At 35.5% G+C, this 18,417-nt stretch overlaps 1 protein-coding gene across 19 annotated transcripts in view; it reads right to left on the reverse strand.

Moving 5' to 3' along the window:
- Positions 1-18,417, reverse strand: part of CLASP2 (cytoplasmic linker associated protein 2) — a 177,246-nt gene that overhangs the window by 111,195 nt on the left and 47,634 nt on the right. For 14 of the 19 annotated variants that reach the window (XM_027088246.1, XM_027088243.1, XM_027088245.1 and 11 more), the window contains one exon: positions 12,332-12,478. In XM_027088246.1, coding sequence (XP_026944047.1) covers positions 12,332-12,478 — 147 coding nt within the window. Of the gene's footprint in view, positions 1-12,331; positions 12,479-12,863; positions 13,061-18,417 lie in introns of those variants that run through there. The other 5 variants (XM_027088256.1, XM_027088255.1, XM_027088251.1 and 2 more) reach the window with 1 other exon arrangement.

Genomic DNA, 18,417 nt, shown 5'->3' on the forward strand with positions numbered 1-18,417 from the left:
CACACGTCATGCAATATTATCCTTCTTTTGACTATTTTTAATCATTTAAAGATGTAAAAAATATTCCTAGCTCATGGGTGAAACAAAAACAGACAGTTGGCTGGATTTGGCCTGTGCACTATAGTTTGCTGATCCCTGCTCTAGAATCCACTCTAAGCTGGTAATCACTTGGTTGGGAAGCAGAGGGAGGGGAAGGGGGATTAGAGGGTACTGTCATTCAGGAGATACCATGGTTTCTAGTGTGCCAGACTGCCTAGACGAGGCATTCTCAGAAATCCTCAAATACTACTTTAAAAGGTTCAAGTATAAAGAGAAAACTCCATTCTACTTAGTCCTTAACTACTAATAAGGTGAAGTGCTGGATACAATGGTGAATGAAACAAAGGGTAAAGTACAGATACAGGAGCAAGGAGAGCAAAGTTTTAGAGATGGAAAGAGGCAGATTCTTCTCATGCTACAGTGAAGCGACTAGCACTGAAGAGAAAGATAAATGCTGGAAAAACACATGGAGGGAAATATGGCAGGAACCTTGATGAAATTCATACAAAATTTATAATTTTTAAAGAGAGTTACACTAATGAAAGCACTATCAGTGCTTTTGAAGAGTGCTATGAAAAGACAGAAAAGCTTTCTGGATCCCCAACTTTCTAAGGGAAGTAGGTTGAAAACGACAATCAGCTGAAAACACAGGACATTTTGATACAAAAGAAGAAAAGATTTCGGGGGCAGAGCCCAGAGTCCAGGGCGAAACCAAGAACAGAAGAAAACACTGATTTAGAGAAGCACACCCAAAGAGAGAATGAAACCTTCATGATGGAACATTCATGACCCCGGTAATAAGGGAACTGACAGCAGGTTCCTGTTGGATTTCAAAATTGCTATAAATCAGTGACTACTATGAAGTTCCCGTTCCTTCCCCCAACCTTTTTAAAGAAACTTATTTATTTAATTTATTTTTAAAAAATTTTTGGCTGCATTGGGTCCTTGTTGCCGTGCGCAGGCTTTCTCCAGTTGCGGCGAGCTGGGGCTACTCTTCGTTGCGGTGCACAGGCTTCTCATGGCGGTGGCTTCTCTTGTTGCAGAGCACAGGTTCTAGGCACACGGGCTTCAGTAGTTGTGGTTCACGGGCTTCAGAGCACAGGCTCAGTAGCTGTGGTGCACGGGCTTATTTGCTCCACGGCACGTGGGATCTTCCCGGACCAGGGCTCAAACCCGTGTACCCTGCACCGGGCAGGTGGATTCTTAACGACTGCGCCACCAGGGAAGCCCTCCTTCCTTTTTTTTTTTTTTTTTTTTTTGCGGTACGCGGGCCTCTCCCGTTGCGGAGCACAGGCTCCGGACGCGCAGGTTCAGCGGCCATGGCTCACGGGTCTAGCTGCTCCGCAGCATGTGGGATCTTCCCGGACTGGGGCACGAACCCGTGTCCCCTGCATTGGCAGGCGGACTCTCAACCACTGCGCCACCAGGGAAGCCCCTCCCCTTTTTTTAATGGGAGTGTCTATTATGGTTTTTCTGTCCTGTATGTTGAGTATGTGGGGTGCAAGTAGATGTCTTTTTAGTTCAGAGGCCTCTGCATGGAGAGGAGCCACACCAGAGGATAGAAACCTCATGTATCTGGACCTGATGCAGATCAAAGGATCACAGACTTTGAGCCTGATGGTATAATTAGGATGAGACTTTGGGGAAATGTCCATGAATGCATTTTGTGTGTAGGAGGCATGTAAATTATCGTGGTCAGAGGGCAAGCTGCAGTAGGCTGGCTGCAAGGGTAGCAGCAACAATTGCTCTCATTCTTGACAATTGCTCCTTTTACAATGTGACTTTGCAGATTTCCCTATTGAAAAGTGGAGCTCCCAGTAAAGAGGTGGAGAAGAGTAACTGAGAATTCTGGTTGAGACAAGACCTAGGAGAGGCTGAAGGGGTCCCTGATTGGTTATTCCCCAGTGTCCAGCAGAAAAAAAACTTCTCAGAGGAAAGCTTCCAGAATCCCCAATTTGGACCTAAAGGACTTCCACTAATTAAGTTCAAGCAACGAGCTCACAATCAAAGTTTAAATACATTTGATCCTTGAACAAAACAGGTTTGAACTATGCGGGTCCACTTAAACAGTTTTGTTTTTTTTTAAAACACTGAGCTGTACACTTTGTCTAGCTATCTAGCTATCTATCTGTCCATCTATCTAACTATTTTTGGCCGCAGGGCCTGCAGGACCTTAGTTCCCTGACATTCCAATAAACCTTTATTTCTAAAACCAGATAGCAAGGACACATTTGGCCTGCTGGCTGTAATCTGCCAAATCCTGGTGTAGATAGAAAACCCAAAATAATAAACAGTAAAATCATTAAAAATTAAACTTTAGCTAGGTGACTAGATATAAAATCAAAATATAATAATTGATTTCATTTCTATGCATCAGCAACAAAGTTAGAAATTTTAAATTAAGAAAATACTATGTCCAGGAACCTTGAGGGCATCATGCTGAGTGAAATAAATCAGACAGAGAAAGACAAATATAGTATGATCTCGCTTATATGTGAAATCTAAAAAACAAACAAACAAAAAAACAAGCACACAGATACAGAGAACAGATTGGTGGTTGCCAGAGGCAAGGGGTGGATGAAATAGGTGAAGGGAGTCAAAAGGTACAGACTTCCAGTTATAAAATAAATAAGCTATGGGATGTAAAGTACAGCATGGTGACTAGAGTTGACACTGTACTGCATATTTGAAAGTTGCTAAGGGAGTTAATCTCAAAAGTTCTCATCACAAGGGAAAAAAAAGCTCTGTAACTGTGTATGGTGACGGATGTTAACTAGACTTACTGTGGTGATCATTTTGCAATATATAAAAATATTGAATCATTATATTGTACAACTGAAATTGATATAACGTTGCATGTCAACGATACCTCAATTTAAAAAAAAAAAGAAAATGCGTTGACTCTATAGATGAATTTGGGGAGAACTCACATCTTTGTAACACTGTTTTCCTATCCAGGAATGCAGTATGTCCATTTATTTATGACTTTTAAAATTTCTTTCAATGAAGTTTTACAATTAAAAAAAGTACTATGCTTTTTGGGACTTCCCTGGTGGCACAGTGGTTAAGAATCCACCTGTCAATGCAGAGGACATGTGTTTGAGCCCTGGTCCGGGAAGATCCCACATGCTGCGGAGCAGCTAAGCCCCTGCGCCACAACTACTGAGCCTGCACTCCAGAGCCCATGCTCTGCACCAACAGAAGCCACCGCAATGAGAAGCCCACGCACTGCAACGAAGAGTAGCCCCCTCTCGCCGCAACTAGAGAAAGCCCGCACACAGCAGTGAAGACCCAACGCAGCCAAAAAAACAACTACGTTTTGTAACATAAAATAAAAATATTCTGAGGTATCTAGAAATAAAACAAACCAAACAAACAAAAACAAAACAAAAAAAGTGAAAAACCTTGAGGTGGAAAAAAGAATAAATTTTAATGAGACATTAAAGAACACTAAAATAAATGGGTAGATATTCTGTGTTCATGGACAGGAAGACTCAGTATCATAAAGATGTCCAGTCTTCCCAAAGTACTGCCATAATCAAGCCTCCAACAGGATTTCTTGTGGAAGTTGTCAAGCTGATTCTAAAGTTTGGAAAGGCAATGGGCCAAGAACCGTTGAGATAATCCTTATAAGAAAAGGGAGGAAGTACTTGCCCTAACAGAAATGAAGACTTACAAACCTAAGATAATGATGACAGGTTTCAGTGCAGGGATAGGCCAACTAATCAAATGAACAAAATACAAACTTCGAAACAGACCCACAAATGTACAAAAATTTGATACACGACAAAGAAGTGATTCAGATCAACAAGGAAAGTAATTCAATAATAATGCCTAAAATTCAACAAAATGCTGAGATAATGGATTATCTAGTTTAAAAAAAAAGGTTATTTCCTTACCCAATTTTAAAACTTAAAGTAGACATTCTGATTCCCATGGGAAAATGGTAGTCATACAAGTTCAAATCAAATGTTTTACTAAATACTCCAAAAACCATAGATCAAAAAGAAAAACTGTCCACAGCACATACTTGTAATACAAGTTCTCACTTCAAACTTCAATTTACAGGTAAATGGGGAAATATAAACATCCAAAACCAGCAATGTCAATTACAGAGTCCTCACTGGAGAGAAATATCCGAGGAATTTGTACGGAAGAGGAGGATCTTGGCAGTGGAGTACGAAGACATCAAATATGGTTCCCCTCGGAACAAGAGGTAAGTAGCACTTAGAAGGTGGAGGTATTCCTTCAAAGCTTGGCGGATAAAGGAAAGGAAGAAAAAGATAACAGTTCTACTGAAATGAGATGGTATCACAGAATCAGAAGCACTGAATAGAAAGCCTTCCATGTATCATTTAGAAAAGAAGTTGCATTTCACTATACCAACAGAAGAGGGCATTCCTGAACTAACAAACAGTAAATTTTTCTTTCTGGCCCCACAGAATCACTTATTAAAAAATATTTTTAGGACATTTGAGGAAATTTGAATACAGAATGGAAGTGCTTAAAAGGAGGTATATAGTTAGAATAAACTTACAGAAAATAAAAGGGCTTAAAGGAACAAGTTAAATATCACCACAAAGAAATCAGACAAATCCACAGCATGGGACAATCTAAAAGACAACTAGCATAGACTCTTTTAAAAAAAAGTCAATGTCATGGTATAAAAATTGGTGAAGGGATTTTTTTATACATAATATTATGGAATTTTCTGGCATATGATAATTGTATTACGGTTATAATGAAGCACACCTTTAAGTCTTAGGAGGTGTATATTAAATATTTATGGCTGAAATGTCATGATGTCTACAATTTACTTTCCAACTGTTGAGTTTTGGAAAAAAAAGAATACGTGTGGGAATATATCTATATGGAGATGGTTAAAACAAATATGACAAAATGCTAGTTATTAAATCTAGGTGATGAGTGTTTACTGCATGCCAACTTTTCTATATGCTTAAAAATTTTCATAATAAAAAGTTTGGGAAACCACTCACTAAAAAGTTAGATAAACATCAGGAACATCAGTAACCAAAATATATCCAGTTAGTAGTATCTCAATTCAATGGAGTAAAGAATGCTTTATCCAATTGCATCGACGTTAACTTGCCCATACATAAGGAAGAAAAGAAATTAAAATGAATATACTGTCACTTTATACAAAAAAAAATTCCAGATATACTTAACAAACTATATGTAAAATAATTTATGTTTTAGAATAAATTAGACTATTTGTATAAACTTTGGGGACTAGACAATAGTCCTTCTTATTCAAGACAGGAAATTGGGAAGTTAAAAAAAAAAAAAAAGGATAGGTATTTTACCTACCAAAACAAAAATTTTTTAATTTTGACATAAAAATGCCATAGACAAAGGAGGAACTGAAGAAATATTTGTAACTTTTAATAAAAGCATAAAAGGCCTAATATTTTAAAAACTGTAACAAACTGAGAAGACAAAACAGCCCAATTAAAAAATGGGCAAATAATAACAAATTACAACTCACACAAGAGGATATGCTAATCCCTATTAATGAATTTAAATATTCTGAATCTCACTGGAATATAAACTCTGGGAGGACAGGGTATTTGTTCTTGTTCACTGATATTTCCCAGAGATTACGAGAATAGCAGCATACTAAAAGCTTCCAGTAAACATCTGCTAGCTGCTGGCTGGCTGGATAGACGGATGAGGATTAAGAAAAAGAAGTACCATTTTTCACCCATCAAAATGAACCTGTTATATTCAAGGCCGGAGAAGGTAAAATAATGTCTTTATTAAAATTAAAAGCACATGATTCACTTTGTTATAAAGCAGAAACTAACACACCATTGTAAAGCAATTATACTCCAATAAAGATGTTAAAAAAAAAAAATTAAAAGCGCACACAACCTTGACCAAGCAACCTCATTTAGAGGAGTCTATTCTACAGATCAGAAGCACCAGAATGACCAAATACATAAGTACATGGAGACCTGCATTCTTTGTAATGGCATAAAGTTGCGAACAACCTGAATGACACTGACAGAGAAATAGTTTATTAAATCATGGTACATCAATAATGTGGAACACTGTATAGCTATTAAAAGAATGTGATAGCTCTCATTCTTGATGCTGAAGGACAGAAGGATGTTTTGTGAAAAAAAAGCAAGTTGCAAAGTGTTTACTAGTATGTTTAATGGGGGCAAAAATAAAATCTAATCTAAATACCTACACAAATAAAAATGGAGTAAGATGTGGAAGGATATCATACATAACACTGGGCAATGAGATTAGAAAAGCAAGATGGTATGAAAGTTTTTTTTTCTAAACATTTCTCTAATGTTAGACTTGTTAACAGTGGGTATACATTTTATATTTAAAAAATCAAATTATGCCATTCAATTTATTAGTAAGAAACATATAAATTGGTTCTAAAAAAGAAAAATGCCAAGTTAATGGAAAAAATTAAATTTACAGCATGCCCATCACAGAAATAATGCTTCTTACCAATTCAGTAATATAATGTAATAAATATAAGTTGGAATTGTAAGTTATTACAAACTTCTACTTTATATGGATCAAGTATAACAAATCTAACTAATGGAAAATCCCTCACATGTGTGATCTATATTAATATTTCACTCTTTTCTGAGGCAAACCTTGAAATCAATTTGCCTACCTATATGACACTATAATTTTCTAACACTTAAATCTCAGTCAAAAAGTATAGGCAAATGAAGTATGGAAAGGCCAAAACACTAAAAACCACTAACACTGGTTGGTGGGATAATGAGCATGGACAGATATTGTAATTTCTTTTCCAATTTCTTTTCTGCTTTCTTTCTTGAGCATTCCTATGGTCTCCTCAGTGCCTAACATGAAGCCTTGCACACAGTAAGCTCTACATACACATGTAGATAAAGACAATAACTCATCTGTGAAGAGACTGGGTCTTCAATATATCTACTAATTTTAATCACAATAATTTGGCTGTTTATATTAATTTCCTCCCTTCTCAAACATTCTGAATGCTTCAGAAAATAAACCTTGCACAATGAAATTTCTTTGACTTTAAGTCTTGCACAAGAGGTAAAACAAAACTGAGGACAAAGAAAATAACTACAGCAAAACACACATATTCTTAGACACAGTAGGCCATTGGGCAGTTTATTGATTTATATTTATAATAACTTATTGGTTAATTATTCAAATCTTATTTACCTTAAAACCACAGTTAAGAGAGACAGCACCAGGGCATCTTATGATGAATGACATGGGATTCACAGAAATTTAAGACAGAATGGTGACTGGCCAATCCTTAAATTCCAAATGTCATTAATAGTGTTTTGCTATATGGGATAAAAATACGAAATACGTATTATATGCGGTGTTAGTGAGGAGATGACCCAGAGATGATCCAAAAAGCCCTTGACGGTGGGCCAAACACTGGGCCCTTGTTTCATCTCTGCTAATAACTAACTGATCTTGTATACATCATTTAGCTTTCTGAGGCTTAGTCTCTTCATCTGAACTGTGGTCAGATCATCTTTTAAGATCCCTTCAAGGCTAAAATCTTTTGGGTTTAGTATCATTCCCTGTCATTAAGGGGAAGAAAGGAGGAAGAAAATGAGCAAAACAAAATACACAAACAGAAAAGTTATTTGGTTTTACATAAGTTCAAAAACAAGAAATTTAGGTTTACGAATTAAAATCTTAGATTTCAAGATTAAACAACAAATTCTGTGAGATTTGTTCTATTAAATACATACTGATTTTCATGATCTTTATTTGTTTAAAAGGAAAAACATCTTTGTTGTTTGCATCACAGGAAAAAATGGGAATGATTAGCATAATTTGTGGAAAACAGATATTTAGACATTCTTAATAAAACCTCACGTAAGACATAAAGTAAAACTAATATAAAATACCCTAAAGACAAGTAAGTACTACTGAATTTGAAAAGACAGTAATTAACCAATTGTAAGAATTCAAAGTTAAAGCCATTTCAAAGTAGCCTTTGATATTAGATGGAAACAATTGAGAGAAAATACTCTGTCTGCTTGAATGAATGGGCAAGTGAGAGAGAACAACAGAACTTTGACAATTGATGATTTGGTTAATGATGTGTTTCAATGATTACATACAAGCCTCAGTGACAAATCACTAACGTCAGAATCTGGTACTAATGATAAACAAAAACAATTATATCATCATCTAATTCAATTTTTATTTTTATTTTTAGAAAAGAATAGCAGCCAAAATAATTGGTACAGGAATAAGGACATTATAACTCAGTAAGCTTTAAAAAGGCAATTTCAAAAAGAAAACTCTAAAAAGTATTTCCATTTATAATGAAAAAATTACCAGTTTGCTTACTTCCAAATATTCTATTTTGCTGGGAATCATACTAGTTGAGGTTTAAAATGACTGATTTGTGGACCCTGAAAGTAGTGATCATTCCTGTAGATTATAACCTCAGAGCTTTAGGATCTAGAAGAGTTCTTATTTACCCAGTGAGATTAGTGTTGGTGGCAGTATAGCAACGTGATTTTTGTGCCTCATCTACTTATTAGATGCATGACCTGTTCAAGTTGCTTAAATTCTCTGAACTTTAGTTTGCTTATCAGTAAAACTGAGATAAAGTATCTAACTCAAAGAGTTCTGAGGTTTAAATGAGAGAACATAAGTAAAAACATCCCCCAATTTTAAAAAACTATTACCTAAAATACTATAGAGATGTAAGTATTACAAATAATCTGGTATAATCAGCAATTGTATTAAAGCCATTAAGCCAAAAGGAGGGAAAATATGTTTATCTAAATTCCTATTATGAAGCCACAAATGTTATTCAGAAAATGGACTATTTAAGGGAATTCAATTTATCCTTATTCTAATTAGCAAAGCACAAAGGTAACACTTTTGACATCCACATAATATGGATTTTTATAGCCATGATATATTTGGAAAAGGTTATGGGAGCAACCCATAACCTTTTCTTTTTTAATTCTCCTTGGTTTAAAAGCCCCACAATTACAATATGAGTAGAAAAGGTTGGCACACCGAGGCAAAGAACAAAACAAAACTAACACACACTAAAGATTAAACACAGGTCCTACTGGCTTTAACTGGCTAGGATACTTTGCTAAAAATAGCATACATCTCTTTAATCTTGACATATATCTCTGGGAGAAGTGAAGTAAATTAAACTCCAAAACTTCAGAGTAGATTCAATCAGGATTCCAAAGAAGCTCACTTTATTATTTTGGTAATCCTTCTGAAAAGAAATTTGTTAAACTCAGTGGACTGTGACTGGCTTATACCACTACTGTATACCTCCGTCTACCATACTCCTTTAATTAGGAACTAATCATACCTATTTATTATATACCAAGGATTAGCAAATAAAATGCCTGGACTAAATCACCATTATTCCATGTAAAGTTATGAGAAAGAAACTGTACAGTCTAGAAAACACAATAGTTATATAAAGAGAGACAGGACAACCTTCAAGAATTTGAAAGTATTATGTTAACAGATAATTCATCTTCCCTGCCTAAGTTACAAGGAGGCAGATTTTAATGCAATATAAAAAAATAATTAAATTTATCCAGAATTGAAATGGCTTATAACTTTTCTGGAGGATACTATGCCAAACTGAAAGAACACAAGAAATCCCTGTAACTTTTGATTAAGTAAACTTTAAAAATTTATTCCAAGGAAATGACTGGAGATATGCTAATAAAATATATACTTAAAAGAATGATGGCACCGTTTATAACTGCAGAAAACATGAAAGCAGCCTAGATATGAATACTAACCATGAATAGTTTTAAATTAATAATTTTAGACCAATGAGGAAATGATCAGGGTAAAATATTAATGAGACAAAAGGTATACAAAACTACAAAAGGAAGGGTGCCAATTCTGTCCTCCTCCCGAGAAAATATTTGTATGTGTAAAAATAGTTAGAAAAGTTATTATAAAAATAACTGGAACAAAGTACATCATAATTTATCAGTTGATTATGTCTATACGTAGTGATACTGCAGATGGTTTTTGTCCCAAATTTTAATCCATGAGCACATATTTCATCAGATGCTGAATAATCATCTATCAGAATATTTTGAAAGGGATTGCTATACTTGAACAGTAAATTTAACTATATGACTCCCAATGTCCCTTCTAACTCAAAGATTCTACAACTCTAAGAAAACATTCTACAACTGATTTAAAAATCAATAAGCTTCTGCCAAGAACAAAAAGATCTAAAGTTAAATTTTCAAAGAAGGGCTGACAGCCAAGAATAACAATTTCTGAAGCAGTATCAGTATCCTCTAATAGCTTTTTTCTTACAAAAATGGGTAATGAATGAACTTAAATGAGCTATGGCAAACAAAAGAAATAAACTAAAAATTGCAGAATGAATATGCAACTGCCAAAAGACTGAGGAGGAAGAAGTGGAGGAAGAGGAGAATGAAAAAAGAACGAAGGTCTCTCCCTTATTTTTATCAAAAGGGCCACTGCCAGGATGGATAATATAATCTGTATGAGTGATTAATGACTACAATCATGAAAGCTACCTACATTCTCATATCTGGTAGGACTACAAATCAGAGAAGGGGGGAATGGCATTAAGAAAGTCTACTGTTTCTTTAAAAAGAAATCTGATTTTATCAATTTGATTAACATCAGAATTAAGTGACCTTTGGTAGGTAAACTACAATCTTCAATTTTCATCTAAGAAAAGAAAGTAAAACATGAAAATCAGAGCTAATTATAAACTACTGGCTCAGATTCACAAAAATGTTAAATATTTTCACCATGAATTTCAAATATTAATCCATTTTAAGTCAAATAAGACAATTTCATAAAATAATTATCATAGTATCATAGATTGGAAACCTATATCTCAAAATATTCCTTGTAGTAAGTGAAGGTAGTCATTTGTTACAAAAGTAAGAAAGCAAAGAATGTCATTTACTTTTTACCAGAAATAAGTAAGAATGCATAACAGACATCATGTAATAGGATATAATAACTAACATCTGAATGAGAATACACTCCTATAATTGCAAAACAAAAATAAAATAATTAAAATACTAAAGTATAAATTACCCGAAATATCCACAGAAATCAATAAGACATTTCTATTAAACAGTATTTTATTTATCTATTTATTTATATGCATGCAAATATGTGTGTGTGTATACCTATACCATACCATCTTTCTTGTTGGTTACATGACATATTAGTTAAAGATATTTAAGATGAAATATTTATAATAGTTTTCCTATATTTAGAATATCATATAACATAGAAAATAACGTTTGGTTGTATAAAAAGATCAAGAGCACACAACTTAGAGAACCTGGTCAAAATATAGTTTATTTTTCTTTCCTTTTTGCTTTTACTAAAAGAACTACAGACAGAGAAAAAACAAAATCCTGAAGACCATGACTTTCCCACCAGCTATCATAAACAAGGAAAAATCTGTTTTCCCAAATTATAACTAACACACAAATTTATTAACAAAAAAGAGAAAGAAAGGAACTACTGTCTTGTTAGTATTAAATATTTACCCTTTTTCTTATAGGATTCATTTTACCATAAAAACTTGGCAAAACTAGCACCTGAAAAGGACTCACAACTTTTTAATTAGTATACGATAAAATACTCATTAAAAATTCAAAGATTAGACAATATGCTAGAAATAGTTTTAAAATGATCAAAGAATGTACTATTTTCTGTATAACTGCATAAAACCTGTTTTTTCCTATTTATTATTATCTAATCCAGAAAATATTTTTGAGGCAATTTTACTTGACCACCACCCATTTCCTATTGTGACAAACTATTCAATACCCAGTATCTTCAAACATTTTTCCAATGTTAGAGTATTTAAGACTCATGCCCTAGATGAATATATAACATTACATATATCAATATTTCTTTAACAACTAAAGCATCTGAAAATAGCCAAATTCTGAAAAACCTGCTCTCTCCTTAAAAACAAAAAACAAAACAAAACCCGAACCCAAAAAATTCCCTTAAATATATTTTCATGGCTTCTGAAAAATAAATACTCTCAAGAAAACACAAACTCATATATGTTCTGACAGGAAATATCAAAATACAATATTTTAAACATTTTCAAAAAGGCAGCACATTCTTCTGTGTGTTGCAACAGACTCTCCAGACCTGCAATCCTGCTGCAGTCATGAATAAACATATGCCTCTAAAGTTCTAAGTATGTGTGGCCATATCAAGGGCATGAGGCATGCACATCAGATTTGAAATGGATTTACATTACCTCCAACCTTAGGGCCACCTGCTGAACCAGGCTTCCTTGCACTGTTGACAGGATTTCCGGATGTTTTAGGTGCAGGAACCTTGAAGGCTGAAGCAGCTGATGATGGCCTATTTCCATCCACTGATTCTTCATCATCAAAGCTTTTATCTGTACAAATCATTAGAAAAATGTATTTTAAGAGAACTAAGCTTTGCTCAATTTTCCATAAGACTCAAAATCAAATAAAGCTATATATAAAGCCATTAATTTCTATGATATATAATATAAAATAAAGCTCCTTTGAATAAGCATTTATATATTGACTAACACTATATAAAATAACCCAGTATAATTTAAAATCAGTCTGCAATATTATATTTCCTACCTATATATATTAAGTCAAAACATAAAACCGAATACATTAACTCTAAGAACAGTAAAAAGCATTTTTCATTTCTTTGCTACTCATATAAGCATTTTCCGCCAGCTCCTCCCATACTGCATCTTCCAGCACACCCTGCCTTATTCCTTATACCCAGATTCTGCAACTTACAATCACAGATCCGTTTGCAAATCAGTCGCCTCATTCCTCTGAAAGCTCTTAATTTTCCTCACCCTAGGATGCTCTGAATAGTTCACATGGCCAAATACAATAGATTTGATACTAATCAAAGATTCTATCAAAAACAGACAGCAACAACCACAGAACCACCACTGAGGTTTGTGCCGGCATTTTTCTTTCTCTTCCCTGCCCTAGGTGCTGTAACAGCCAATCAGCTACAAGGTGACATCATCTTATGGCAGCTACTGCCAGATGAAAGGTAAAAATTCTCCATGTCTTTTAAAAAATCCTCCATGTAGTTGCAATCCTTAGTCTATATCAAAATTTCAAGGGCATTCAATACTAAAGGTTTATAAACCTACATTTGTTTTCTCCTATTTAATTCACATGAAAATTTATACAAATAGAAAATGTTTTCTGCAATATTCAATCTGCTGCAGTGCTTATTATTGCATCAGTAAAAATACGGAGTATCACAGGGCTCATTACTGGCATAATTAACTATGTAATCTTACAATCTGCTGTTTATTTAGGCCACAGAAACCAAACTGAACAATTTGTTCTCATAAATGATTCTAAAATACTCTACAAAGCTCCTTTTGGAATATTTATGAATAACCACACAAGTATAACCTCCTTATATAAAATGAACCCACCCACCCCCACCCCACCCTCCAAATCACAAGATGTATGCATTTTACTCGTCCAAGAAGATGGTTTTCTCTAGGACCCTGCACAAACCAACCACGACAAACAAGATGGGCGAGGCAGAGAAGGAGCTTTACAACAGGCTTCACAACAATGTGCCAGAATCTCTTCCTTTCAGTCTGCATCCCTTACCTATGCAAACACCCAAATCCAGCAGAATAAAATCATCCCTACAAAGGACTGCAAGTCCAACTATTAATATATTTTAAAATATATATACCAGACAAGTAAGACTGTTTTATTTATTGGAAAAAAGAATCAAATAGATACCCAAATAATTTACTATTCAGTAGACACCCATAAACCACATTCCATTTCAGCAAATGTTTTTCTTAAATAGCACAACTTGTAGGAAAAAAGTATCTTCTAGTTAAAAATATATATATAGATATATATTTTTAGCATAATGCTATTGGGGAGCCAGTTTGGATCAATTAAAACCTATGCTCTATAGAGACTGCTCTGTTAAAAAAACTAATACAATCCCAAATAAGCTTTTATTTGCCACTACCATATTGAAACAAAAAAACGTAGCTAAGAGGGACAGAGTATATACACAAATCTACAGAGAGAGAGAGGTACTAAAACTTGAGTAGCCAGAAGTTCCCATGGAAACAGTGTTCTCTGTTCCCACACACACACACAAGAATTAAAATGAGTAAATATCCCTACTGCTTAAAAATAACTCAACATTCTTAAACTCTTAGGAAATTAATTTTTACCTTTTTATCAAAACAAGGTAGAGAAAAGTATATAAAGTACGCAGCTCAATTAATTTTCACAAAAGGAATATGCCAGTGTAACCAGTCTCCAGACCAACAGATCACTATCAGCATCCTGTAAGCACCCTCACTGACCCCCGCAAAAGTCACTATTTCCTACCAAAGCTAACTAGTCTTGACTTGTAACACCACAGTCGGTTTTGCCCATTTTTGATCTTTATATAAAAGGAATCATATAATAGGTACTCTAGTACCTAGCTACTTTTCACTCAATATAATATTTGGAAGATGCATTTTCATTGCTTATAGTTTTATAGTGCATGAATGTGCCACAAGTTATTAGTATCCATTCTACTGTTGATGGACATATGAGCTGTGGCCAGTCTGAGATTATTATAAAATAGTGCTCCTAAGAGGTAAGCAAACAAAGTTAAAGCGTTCTAAGGCTTTTAGTATTAATATGGAAGTAGTAAACACAGTAATTTATTTTAGGCTGTATAAAGTCAAAGATGCGTATTGTAACTTCTAGGGCAGTGGTACTCAAAATGTGGTCCCAGATCATCATCTGGCAATTTGTTAGAAATGCAAATTATCAGGCCCCAACTCAAATCTACTGAATCAGAAATTCTGGCGATGGGGACCCTGCAATCTGTGTATTAACAAGTCCTCCTAGTGATTATGATGCATGCTCAATTTTCAGAGCCACAGCCCTACGGCAGGAATACTCCAACTTTTTCTATAAAGGGCCATATAGTAAATATTTTAGGCTATGCAAACCATACGTATATGTAGTCTCTCTGCACAACTACTCAATTATGCTACTGTAGTGTTAAAGCAATGATACCACGACATGTAAACAAATGGGTGTGGCTGTGTTTCAATAAAATTTTATGTACAAAAACAGAAGGGCAGCTGGATTTGGCCTGCAAACAACAGTTTGCCAAACCACTAAAGTAAGAGTAAATATATACATAAATAAACAACTAGAAGGAAATAAAATAATAAAAAGGATTTGATTAATTGAAAAGATTCAGAAAGAGACAGAAAGATAAAACAAGTGGATAAAAATAGAAATAAAGGGCTTCCCTGGTGGCACAGTGGTTGAGAATCTGCCTGCCAATGAAGGGGACACAGGTTCGAGCCCTTGTCTGGGAGGATCCCACATGCCACGGAGCAACCAGGCCCGTGAGCCACAACTACTGAGCCTGTGCGTCTGGAGCCTGAGCTCCGCAACAAGAGAGACTGCACACCGCAATGAAGAGTGGCCCCACTTGCCGCAACTAGAGAAAGCCCTCGCACAGAAACGAAGACCCAACACAGCCAAAATTGAAAATAAATAAATAAATAAAAACCTTAACTTGAGGTGCCAAAACTCAGGTTAAGAAAAAAAGAAATAAAAGATAAAGTGGCAAAAATAAAATCAAATACATCAGTAACTGCCTTAAAAGTAAATGAACTAAATATTCCAAGTAAAAGACCAAGACTGAATTTTTAAAAACAGGTTGCTTAAATGAGATATACTTTACATATAAGGATCACATAAAATTTAAAAAGTAAAATGATGAGAGAGACAGACCATGGCAAACACCAACTAAAAGAAAGTTGCCATAGGTATACTAATTTCAAACAAAGCACCTTGAAGAAGCATTACTAGAGATAAAGAGAGACTTTTTAATAATGATTTAGGAGCCCAGTCCAATAGGGGGAAAAAATTAACTCTACATTTTTACGCACCCATAACTCATCTTCAAATATATAAAGCAAAAAGAAGAACTAAAAGGAAAAACAGACAAATCTACAAATACAGACGGAAATAGATTTTTACCCACTTCCCATAAGGTTATACCTTTCTTGACCATAAGCTAGATAAAAGAATTCATAAAACTAGGGGCTTCCTTGGTGGCGCAGTGGTTAAGAATCTGCCTGCCAATGCAGGGGACACAGGTTTTAGCCCTGGTCTGGGAAGATCCCACATGCCGTGGAGCTACTAAACCTGTGCATCACAACTACTGAGCCTGAGCTCTAGAGCCCGCGAGCCACAACTACTGAAGCCCACGCGCCTAGAGCCCGTGCTCCGCAAACAAGAGAAGCCACCGCAATGAGAAGCCCGTGCACTGCGATGAAGAGTAGCCCCCACTCGTCCCAACTAGAGGAAGCCTGCATGCAGCAACGAAGACCCAACACAGCCAAAACTAAACATAAATTTAAAAAAAAATAAAAGAGTTCATAAAACTAATTCATTATCACAAGCCCCCAAATTTAAAATGTTCTGTAGTTTAGTTTATATGTAGGTTATAAATACTACAGGCTTAAAAAGATTTTCTTAATAATTATAAAATATCAGAACAAATCCTATATTTCTTCATAGCACCTACCACTTCCTGAAATAATAGTTTCTTCTGAGTGAACTACAAGGTGGACTGGAAGTCAGCAGGAACTTTGTCTTGTTTATACTGTAACACCAGTACCTAGAACAATCCTGGGATAACTGTCATAGCTAACTCTTCCTCCTGCTCCCCACCTCTGTCCCCCTAGAGTTTATTCTCAACATAATGTCCTGAGTTGAACAAAGTTACATCACACTGCTGCTCAAAATCCTCCTATGACTCCATAAAAAGGCCTACCAGGACTCCAAGATCTGTGAGACCTTAGATACCACGTAGGTCTCTCTAACATCATCTCCTATTCACTCTCCACCGTTCTCTCCAACCAGTCCCATCAGTCTTCTTGCTGTGACTCATATCAGGGGCTCTGCACCTGTCTGCCAAGAATGCTCCTCCCCTCCATAGCCACACTGCTTACTCACCTCCTTCATGTGTTTATTCATCTATCATTTTCTCAATTAGGTCCGCTCTGGATACTAAGATTATAAACTTTCCACCATCCTGATGCTACTGATCTATTCCTACCTCCCTGCTTTATTTCTCTCTCTAGCACTTACCATTTACATATTTTACTTATTTCATTACCTGCCTCCTCCCAAGGAAATGCATTATCTATTAGAGTGAGAACTTTGGTCTATTTTGCAGACTACCATATCTCCAACATGTAGAACAGCACTCAGAATGCATTTTTCATAGTACAGAGACATTCTGTCTCCAATAAAAGTGTTACTAGGTTATTTGAAATGAAACACCAAAGACAAACAACTATAAACACTGGATAAAATGTACATTTACAAAAGTCTTCTTAAAAACCTGGACCTAAATAGACATTTCCCCAAAGAAGATATACAGATTGCCAAAAAACACATGAAAAGATGCTCAACATCACTAATCATTAGAGAAATGCAAATCAAAACTACAATGAGGTAACACCTCACACCGGTCAGAATGGCCATCATCAAAAAATCTACAAACAATAAATGCTGGAGAGGGTGTGAAGAAAAGGGAACCCTCTTGCACTGTTGGTGAGAATGTAAATTGATACAGCCACTATGGAGAACAGAATGGAGTTCCTTAAAAAACTAAAAATAGAACTACCATACGACCCAGCAATCCCACTGCTGGGCATATACCCTGAGAAAACCGTAATTCAAAGAGTCATGTACCACAATGTTCATTGCAGCTCTCAATAGCCAGGACATGGAAGCAACCTAAGTGTCCATCAACAGATGAATGGATAAAGAAGATGTGGCACATATATACAATGGAATATTACTCAGCCATAAAAAGAAACGAAATTGAGCTATTTGTAATGAGATGGATGGACCTAGAATCTATCACACAGAGTGAAGTAAGTCAGAAAGAGAAAGACAAATACCGTATGCTAACAAATATATATGGAATCTAAAAAAATGGTCATGAAGAACCTAGGGGCAAGACGGGAATAAAGACACAGACCTACTAGAGAATGGACTTGAGGATATGGGGAGGGAAAAGGGTAAGCTGGGACAAAGTGAGTGAGTGGCATGGACATATATACACTACCAAACGTAAAATAGATAGCTGGTGGGAAGCAGCCGCATGGCACAGGGAGATCAGCTCGCTGCTTTGTGACCACCTAGAGGGGTGGGATAGGGAGGGTTGGAGGGAGGGAGATGCAAGAGGGAAGAGATATGGGGACACATGTATATGTATAACTGATTCACTTTGTTATACAGCAGAAACTAACAC

This window comes from Aethalodelphis obliquidens, unplaced genomic scaffold (genome assembly GCF_003676395.1).
Source record: "Aethalodelphis obliquidens isolate GAN/ISIS:26980383/991018 unplaced genomic scaffold, ASM367639v1 scaffold62, whole genome shotgun sequence".
Taxonomy (NCBI): domain Eukaryota; kingdom Metazoa; phylum Chordata; class Mammalia; order Artiodactyla; family Delphinidae; genus Aethalodelphis; species Aethalodelphis obliquidens.